At 39.6% G+C, this 10,638-nt stretch overlaps 1 protein-coding gene across 1 annotated transcript in view; it reads right to left on the reverse strand.

Annotated features, from left to right (window-relative positions):
- The window catches only part of FAM20B (FAM20B glycosaminoglycan xylosylkinase), a 26,096-nt gene that overhangs the window by 7,818 nt on the left and 7,640 nt on the right, over window positions 1-10,638 (reverse strand). The window contains exon 3 of the mRNA XM_007448526.1: window positions 8,341-8,450. Coding sequence (XP_007448588.1) covers window positions 8,341-8,450 — 110 coding nt within the window. The remainder of the gene's footprint in view (window positions 1-8,340; window positions 8,451-10,638) is intronic.

Below are 10,638 nucleotides of genomic sequence, written 5' to 3' on the forward strand. Positions count from 1 at the left end.
CCCAGAAAACCTCACATACTCCTTTAATGATTGTTTATGTTCTCATGTATATGTGTCCTTGAAGAGACAAACAGCACTCAAACTTTTTAGTATTTCCAACCTCTGGCATAGTACACACTAAATAGAAACTAATCCACTATATACCCACCCACAAAGCTGATTCTATCACTCTCCATTAGTCTACAAACTTTTCTAGGTAAATAAGATTTGAACACTAATTGAAAGATATACCACATTTATTTTTTAATTATAAAAATATAAACTTGTAAGTTTAACTTGATCCATCAGAAATACCAATGGATCTTTTAGAGGGTAACTAGGTATGACAATTTTAAAGGTCATAAGAAAAAATAACTAAGAACTGCTAGAAAATTGTTAAAATAACTGCAAAGAGAGGGGACTAGACCTACCAGATATCAAAACATAGTATAATGCCTCAATAATTAAAACATTATAGGGGACTTCCCTGGTGGTCCAGTAGGTAAGACTCCACACTCCCAATGCAGGGGCCGCAGGTTCAGTCCCTGGTCAGGGAACTAGATCCCACATGCATGCCGCAGCTAAGAGTCCGCATGCCGCAACTGAGAGTCTGCATGCCGCCAGAAAGACCCCGAGTGCCGCAATGAAGACCCAGAGCAGCCAAAATAAATAAATTAAATAAATATTAAACAACAACAACAACATTATAGACCAGCTCATAAACAGATTTAATGTCCAATGGAGCAGAACAGAAAGTCCAGAAACTAAAGCTAAATAAAGAAACTAAATAAAGAAAATTTACTACAGGGAAAAACAAGAGACTCTTTAACAAATGCTATTGGGACAACTGATAGCCATCTGGGGAAAAAAAACAACAACAGTGGAGCCATACTTCATTACATATACCAGAATAAATTCCAACAATATCAAAAACTTAAATGCAAAAAATAAAACTATAAAGGTACTAAAAGAAAAAAAAAAGCAGAATTCCTCCATAATGTTGGAGTGAGCAAGGCTAACTATGATTCAAAATCAGAAAATCATCAGAAAAGATGGACTGATTACATTAAAAACAAAAAGTTTCTGTAAGGCAAACACCCCCCCCCCCAAAAAAAACAAAACAAAAAACTATAAGCAAAGTCAAAAGAAATTAAAGAATTGGGGAAAACATTTATATCTCATATCACAAAGGGCTATTATCCTTCTTATGTATGAGCTCCTGTAAATTGATAGGACCAATGACAAAGCTAAAAATGAGCAAAGGGGACTACCCGGGTGGTGCAGTGGTTAAGAATCCGCCTGCCAACGCAGGGGACACGGGTTCGAGCCCTGGTCCGGGAAGATCCCACATCCCGTGCAGCAACTTAGCCCATGCGCCACAACTACTGAGCCAGCGCTCTAGAGCCCATGCTCCATAACAAGAGAAGCTGCCGCAATGAGAAGCCTGCGCACCGCAACAAAGAGTGGTCCCCGCTCGCTGCAGCTAGAGAAAGCCCGCTTGCAGCAACAAAGACCCAACGCAGCCAAAAATAAATAAATAAATACATAAATTTATTTTAAAAAATGAGCAAAGGATATGCAAAGACAAAATACAAATGGCTCTTAAACAAATAAAAAGATGCTATATGTGAAACAAACAAAACCCAAAGTTTGATAATACGTTGTTGTTGAGGCTAGCGGGGAAGAGGCATTCTCATACATCACTGCTGAGAATGTAAACTGATTAAACATCTATGTAAAAATGTATGTGCCCTTTGACCCAGCACTTCCACTTCTGGATATATTTGATCATGTATGAAGTAAAATATGTACAGGGTAATTTGGGGCAACAGTGGTTGTAAAAACAAAATACTGGAACTTTTATGTCCAACAAGGGCCTGGTTAAATGAATTATGGTAGATCCATACAATGGAGCATAATGTCCTTTCGATATCTTTTTAAAATTGTGAGCTGTGGGAATGTATTACTGATTCAAAAAACAAAAAAACAAAACAAAACATTGCTTGGTGTAGGAAACCTGTTGCCTATGTGACAAAATCCAAACTTCTGAGTTTGGTAAATAAGACCCTTTATAACCGAATGGAGTCAGGTGTACTGGCTAAAAGTGCAATCTAAGGTCAGGTTTGTGGGATCAAAATATAAACTCTAAATAGTCATTAGACTGTAAGACACTGGGCATGTAATTTTACCTATCTAAGCTCCCTCTGTAAAATGGAGATAATGTAACAGTTCTTCCCTCCTTGGGTTGTGAAGAGTGAAAGAGACAATCCCTAGTAATGCTCAGCACAGTGCCTGACACATTGTCAGAGACCAATCAATGCCAGCTATTTATTATGAATAATCTGGTTCCAATCTACCTTTCCAGACCTCAATATTCCGGTTTTATAGCCATGAACCTGAGGCTCCAAATCTTTCACTATTTCCTGAATGCGCCAAACTTTTAAAACTGGTTTTCTGATGACCTCGATCTCCATGCTCTCCTTGGATGAACTACCACCTATGATAATAAAATCTACAGCTCCAGCCCACACTTCTCGCCTAAGCTACAGATTTTAGCTCCTAAATAACTAGTCAACATTTACTCCTGGATGTTCCTGTCAAGGTGAGATTCTGCACCCAATTTCACTGTGTGTGGGTTTTCCCCCACCACCAAGCAATTCTTAGACACCAGCTGGGTGTCCTACAATTTAAATTAATTCTGACACTATCTACCCGGAGATAGCATCAGACTCCACAGGTTAAGGGCTCAGTCCCATAGGACTGCCCTCCACTTCAGATGGCAATTGCAAGTCCAGGTTGTCACCTGTGCTTCTGACCAGCTGGCTATAAATTAGAGGTCCCTATGAGCCCCTGTTTGGGTTCGATTAATTTGCTAGGGTAAAGAATATACAACAGGGAGAGGACAATCTCTTCAATAAATGGTGTTGGGAAAACTGGGCAGTCACATGCAAAGGAACAAAACTGGACAACTATTTTATAACATATGCAAAAATTAACTCAAAATGGATTAAAGACTTGAACTTAAGACCTGACACCATAAAACTCCTAGAAAAAAACATATGCGGTGAGTTCCTTGACATTGGTCTTGGCAATTATTTTCTGGATTTAACACCGAAAGCAAAGGCAACAAAAGCAAAAATAAACAAGTGGGACTACATCAAACCAAAAAGCTTCTGCAAAGCAAAGGAAACCATCAACAAAACAAGAAGACAACCTACTGAATGGGAGAAAATATTTGCAAATCATATATCTGATAAGTGGTTCGTATCCAAAATATATAAAGAACTCATACAACTCAATAGCAAAAAAATAATCCAATTAAAAAATAAGCAGGGCTTCCCTGGTGGCGCAGTGGTTGAGAATCTGCCTGCCAATGCAGACAACACAGGTTCGAGCCCTGGTCTGGGAAAATCCCACATGCCATGGAGCAACTGGGCCCGTGAGCCACAATTACTGAGCCTGCGCGTCTGGAGCCTGTGCTCCGCAACAACAGAGGCCGCGATAGTGAGAGGCCTGCGCACCGCGATGAAGAGTGACCCCCACTTGCCACAACTAGAGAAAGCCCATGCACAGAAATGAAGACCCAACACAGCCATAAATAAATAAATAAATACATTGTGTATAAAAAAAAAAAAAAAAAGCAGAAGATCTGAATAGACATTTTTCCAAAGAAGACATACAAGTGGCCAATAGATACATGAAAAGGTGCTCAACATCACTAATCACAAGGGAAATGCAAATCAAACCACAATGAGACATCACCTCATACCTGTTAGAATGGCTATCATCAAAGAGACAAGAAATAACCAGTGTTGGTAAGGCTGTGGAGAAAAGGGAACCCTTGTGCATCACTGGTGGGAACGTAAATTGGTACAGCCACTGTGGAAAACAGTATGGAGGTTCCTCAAAAAATTAAAAATAGAACTGCCATATGATCCAGCAATTTTACTTCTAGGTATTTAACTGAAGAGAGAACAAAAACACGAATTCAAAATGGTATCTGCACCCCCATATTCACTGCAGTACTATTTATAATATCCAAGGTATGGAAACAACCTAAGTACTCATCAACGTATGAATGGATAAAGAAAAAAAAATGTGGTATATATACAATGGAATATTACTCAGCCATAAAAAAGAATAAAACCTTGTCATTTGCAATAACACTGATGGCCCTTGAGGGCATTACACTAAGTGAAATAAGTCAGAGAAAGATAAATACTCTATGATCTCACTTACAGAATTTAAAACAAAATGAAACAAAACAAACCCAAGCTCACAGATACTGAGAACAGATGGATGGTTGCCAGAGGCTGGGGGGTCGGGGGGTGGGAGACATGGGTGAAGGGAATCAAAAGGTACAGACATCCAGTTATAAAATAAGTCATCAGGATGGTGACTATGGTAAATAATACTGTACTGCATATTTGAAAGCTGCTAAGTGAACAGATCTCAAAAGTTCTCCTCACAAGGAAAAAAAAATTCTGTATCTATATATGGTGATGTTTGTTAACTAGACTTATTGTGGTGATCATTTCACAATATGTACAAATACTGAATCATTATGCTGTACATCTGAAACTAACAAAATGTTGTACAATTATACCACAAAAAAAAAATTTTTGCTAGGGTGGCTCACAGGTCTTAGGAAACCAGTTTACTCCCTAGACTACTGGTTTATTACAAAGGATATCAATCAAGAGCCGAAGAAGAGATACATAGGTCGAGGTCCTGAACAAAGAAGCTTCTGTCTTTGTGGAGTTTGGGGCCTGGCATGGTGGCACATGGAAACTTTTGATTCACCAACCTGTAAAGTTCCCCGAACCCCATACTGTTGGAATTTTTATAGAGGCTTCCTTACGTAGGCAAGATCAATTAGTAACTCCAGCCATGATCAGTTATTTCCAGCTCCTCTCCACTCTCTGGAGAAAGGGCAAGGGTGTGGGGCCGAAAATTCCAAGCTTCTAATTATGGCTTGGTCTTTCTGGTGAACAGCCTCCATCCAGGAGGCATCCAGGAACCACCTCAATAGAATCACCTCAATAGAATAAGATATGCTCCTAGTGTTCCTACCACTTAGGAATTTACAAGGGTTTTAGGAGCTGTGTGTCAGGAACTGGGGACAGAAACCAATATATCTATTTCTTATTATTTTACACAAGGAAACAAAATATCCAAAATTAAATTCATTATCTTCCTCTGCTCCATCTCCCTAAGTCTGCTCCTTTCTATATATTCCTAAGATAGTTAACAGCTTCATTATACACTTAGTCATCCAATCCAGAAATTTAGGAGTCATTTTTAACTTTTTCCTCTCTCTCAATTGTCTCACTCAGCCCAAATGTTCACCAAATTCCTTCCATTCCAGTTCTTGAGTATCCCCTAGATGTCCAGGTTTTAGTTTGGACTCACTGCATGTGCATTTACTACAACAGCCCCCAAGGGCTCTCATCTCAGCTTGCCCTTCCCAATTCATCCTCCACAATGCTGCTACAATTAGTTTTCTAAAACTCAAATCTGATCTTTCCACATTCAAAGTCTTTTCCATGGCCTCCCAGTGCCTAAGGAGAAAATCTTTACTTCAGCTCAACTACACAGTCTCCTGAGCTTGCCATGCTCTTCTCTCATTTCTTGTCGCTGTGGTCTCTGCTCTGTCCTCCACCTAGAACAGGGTTAACTCAGGGAGCCTGTGAACTGGATGGAAACAAAATTACATTTTTATTTTCACTAACTTCTACCTGAAACTTAGCATTTCCTTCAGTTACAATGGTAGGCAGCAAACCATAGTATTAGCGTTACCTGTGACTTTCTCAACAGAAGAAATCAATAAATTTTTCATATCATATTAGCATTGTTGCAGATACTGCAAAGTATCATTTATATTTATGGTCCGAAATTATGGTAGTTACTGGATCACTCTAAATCTTGTTATTTAATGTGTAAATAACGAAGCACATGTTACTCTATCACAAATTAGCTTTTTGTAATGTTAGGTTAAAAAATATATACTTCAATATTATTAGTTTTGTTTATAAGTCTACGTATTTTAATTTATGTATTTAAAAACATTATTTTGAGAAAGGATCCAGAAACTTCTCTAGACTGCCAAAGGAGTCACTTGCACAAAAAAAGGTTAAGAGTCCTTTTCCAAACCTAGGGTGTTCTTTCCCACTGTATCTTCCTGCAGGATTGCTATTCTCCCTTTAAGACTTGGTTGAAACTATCACCCCAGCCCTAACTTCTAGACCCCCTCCTCTTCCCCTCCACATTCCCACAGGCCCTCTGTATATGTGTGGCTCCCCCATTAGATAAAGCTCCTTGAAGGCAGGGAGGTGTCATTCATTTTTATATATTCAACACCTAGTTCAGAGCCTGCCACACAGAGTGAAACAAAATTTGTTCAATAAATAAATGAATGAATATAGAAGAATATATGCAGATCAAATATTTTAGTCTCAAAATCTGGGTTTGAATCCTGGCTAACAATTAGTAGCTTTGTGAATTTGGGGAAGTCATTTAACTCTTTTAAACCTCTTTCTCAGGTCTGAAATGTGGATAAATCTTCCCTACTTATTGTACTCTTGTCAAGAGGATTAAATAAGGTAACTGTGTGAAAGTGCTTTGTCAAGTTGCAAGGGCTATACAAAATTTAGTTATCATTATACCAAGTTATCTAGTAATACATTTTAAAAATTGTGCTAAGGTCAGTCCATTATTTAAAACCCATCTCCAGCCAATCCCTCTACCTGCCTGCTATGGACTGAATGTTCATGACCCCCCTAGAATTCAAACGGTGAAGCCCCAATATGGTGGTATTTGGAGGTGGGATTTTAGGGAGGAGTCCTCATGATGGGATTAGTGCCTTTATAAGAGACATGATACAGATGATTCCTCTTTCATTCTTTCTCTGCAATGTGAGGACGGATACAGGAAGAAGACTGCTGCCTGTGAATCACAAAGAGGGCTTTCACCAGAACCCAACCTTGGTGGCACCCTGGTCTTGGATTTCTAGTAACCAGAACTGTGAAAAATAAATCCCTATTGTTTAAGCCACACAGTCCATGATATCTTGTTATAGCAGCCAAACTAAGACACTGTCCTTTGCTGTAGAGTGTACCCAGAAGCTTTTCTCTAAATGTACCAGTGCTTTGTACCTTCAGGTCTTTGTGCCCTCATTTCCATTATACTTCCTGTTATTTTGCCCAATGCCCTTCCCTCTTTGCAGCCTGGGTAGCGTCTATGGATTCTTCAATACTCAGCCCAAGTGTTAATAACCTCCTTTACAAACCTTTTTCTGGCCTCTCCCTTCCCCTGCACCTTGCACAATATAAGAGAGTTAACCTTCTCTGAGTCTCTAGACAGCAGGCCTATTCTTCCCATCCATCAGGAATGCATGTTTGCCTAAGCATAAAATTGGACAAGCAGAAGTGATCAGAAAATATATGAAACAAATCAGTGACAGTGTATGCTTTTGGTTATTTGTAAGAACAGCAGAGCCCTAGCCTGATAAGTTTAAATTCTGAATGATGAATCTGTCAAAAGTGCTTTAAATATTCAGTTTCACCTCATTATAAATGTAAATCCATTCACTCTAGCAAAGCAAGTTGAAGTTCACCTTGCAATGTCTATTTCAACAGTCATATCAACGCAGAGTACTGTGTCATTGAAAATGGCACCCTGAGGAGGCTCAGACAAGAGACCACAGCACCTCTGAATTCCTCCCATTCTCACTATGTCTGCAAGGAGAACAGGAGTGAGAATTCTAGCCCAGACCCCTTACCTCAGAGTGTGACAATGGAGAACAGAGGCCAGAGGGATGGCAGTCAATTCCACACACAAAGAGTTACATAGGCTAACCTTTGCAGAGTAGGAGGAGGCAGTGGTGATCTTCCAGGCCCAAGGGCAACCCTACCAGGGAATTTCTGACCCTCTTATAGAGTTGCCTTAAGGTTTGCTCAATTCTCAGGAGATAGGAAACAGTTCCCAAGAAAGTACAGGAGTATGAAAAAAACCACCAAGGCAATGATACACAGACAGTAACTGATTCAGACCGAATTTTGAGTTTGAGATTTAGTTTAAGATCAAGCAGAAGGAAATAAAGTTATCCCCTAATTACACTGTCGTAAATGATCTCACTTCCTACTTCAGAGACACACAAAGCGTGCATTAGGGAAAACTTTCAATTTCCTGCCATCCACCTTTAGATCTATTTCCCCCAGTACTCTGAGAACAAGCTGCCTGATTTGCTTTTGTAGTCCCTTGAGTTCTTCAGTTCCTAAGTCATGAGCCAGCTTGCTCAATGATGCCCCACTTAATTTATTAACTATTCCCTTACCTAAACATCCTCTATAACCTCCTTACCTACAGTTAGGAAGGTGCTCAAGAGCTGCTCCGTGGCAACAGGCTTGATCTCTGTCCGCAGATTAACAAATCTGCCAACCACCAAGGGGGCTCGGCGGAAACCCAGAATCCTGGTTTGGAAGGTTGAACAGAAGAGAAAAATCTTTGGGGATGTATTTTAAACAGCAGTCTTTTTTTTTTTTTGGCTGCATTGTGCAGCTTGCGGGATATTAGTTCCCCAACCAGGGATCGAACCGGGCCCCTGGCAGTGAGAGCGCAGAGTCCTAACCACTAACCACAGGACTGCTGGGGAATTCCCTAAACAGTAGTCTTAAAAATCATGGTTGGGCTTCCCTGGTGGCGCAGTGGTTGAGAGTTCGCCTGCCGATGCAGGGGACATGGGTTCGGGCCCCAGTCCGGGAAGATCCCACATTCCGCGGAGCGGCAGGGTCCGTGAGCCATGGCTGCTGAGCCTGCGTGTCCGGAGCCTGTGCTCCGCAACGGGAGAGGCCACAACAGTGAGAGGCCCGCGTACCGCAAAAAAAAAAAAAAAAAATCATGGTTAATCGTGTTAGGTGTGTAAAGGTATTGCTGATTGCTGGTAAGTATTTTTTAGAGGTACATATATTTATGAATTTAATATCAAGATGTAAATAATTTATGTAAGACAAATCTAGCAAAATGTGAGCAATTGTTAAACCTAGGGAGTGGGTATATGGGTTCACTATACTATTCTTTCTACGTCTGTTAGAAATTTTTCATAATAAAATTTTAAAATTTAACAAAGCATTAAAAAAAAATTGGGCCTAAACCCATACAGGGCTTCAAACCTTTACATAAAACATTGACAGAAAACTACACAGATTAATCTAAAAGGATAAACTCACAGGACAACTTAAATATAGATACATTTGAAGATACTTCTAATGGTCTAAAAGTGCAACCTTATCGTTGAGCACCATCATTTTTTTAAAAAAAGGAAATTTTCTGGCTAAAAAATACACACTCGCTGAAGAAAAGTTGGAGGGGCAGGATTTGGAACACACAGAAAATTTATGGGATAAAATTAAAATCATCCATAATTCCACAACTGAGAAGTAACTACTGCCATTTCAGCATAAGAGCACATTTTCCTTCACATGTATATATAAACACATGCTCACTCTTGTGTGTATATACACAATTGAGATTATGCTATATGCACTTCTGTCTCCTGCTTTTCACTCATCATTGTATCATGAGCCTTTTCTCATGTTATTAGAAAAGCCTTTAAAAATGACTGTGCACATGGGGCATATGTATATGTATAACTGATTCACTTTGTTATAAAGCAGAAAGTAACACACCATTGTAAAGCAATTATACTCCGATAAAGATGTTAAAAATAAAATGACTGTGCAATAAATAATCCATTGTTCAGGGCTGCTGACTGACTCTGTCCTAAACTCATTTTTAGAAAAGCCACAAAAGCAAGGAGATCAATAGATGTCAAAATAACATAAAAAATGAGAGAACTTCCTGAGGCCAGAGGAGGTGGTCAAATCCTAATGTAATGGAGAAATAGCAACCCAGAGCAGAAAAGTATAAGGTGGGAAAGAAAGTGGGGAAGTATTTTTTCTCCCCATTGACTGTTGTCAGACCTTCAAAGAACAGCAGCCACTTAGTGCTGGGAAGCCGTGTCCAGTGGCACCTGAGCTTGGATGGGGCAGTTAATAAAAGGGGTAGGGGGACTGGCCACAGAATACCTTTCAGGCTTTGAGGGAGGGAAGGGCTTTAAAATACAAGACCCCCAAAGCACAGGTGATAAATTGAAACATTATAGGGACTTCCCTGGCAGTCCAGTGGTTAATACTCAGGTGCTTCCACTGCAAGGGGCACAGGTCAGATCCCTGCTCGCGGAACTAGGATCCCGCGTGCTGTGTGGGGAGGCCACAAAAATAAATAAATAAATAAATAAATAAATAGAAACATGATTATATTTAATTAACATCAAAAGTAATTTCCATACAAAGACCATTTCACTCTAAGTTAACAAACAGGTGTTGTGCTGTGAAAAGGAGGTACTAATCTCTACCCATAATTGGGGGAATATAAAATAACAATGAGATACCACTTTACATATATTAACTAAAATTAGTATGTTGGATAATATAAAATATTGGTATGGATATGGGGAAAAGATCTTCATGAACTGGTGTCCATCAACAGAGAAACAGGAAGGGGTATAGGGATGAAGAAAATAAGGAAACAAACAAGGTCTTGGAAAGACTGATTCTAATGTGCAATTAAGTGACGAGTAGGATTTATCCAACTCTTTCC

The sequence above is a fragment of the Lipotes vexillifer genome, unplaced genomic scaffold (assembly GCF_000442215.2).
Source record: "Lipotes vexillifer unplaced genomic scaffold, Lipotes_vexillifer_v1.1 scaffold76, whole genome shotgun sequence".
Classification (NCBI taxonomy): domain Eukaryota; kingdom Metazoa; phylum Chordata; class Mammalia; order Artiodactyla; family Lipotidae; genus Lipotes; species Lipotes vexillifer.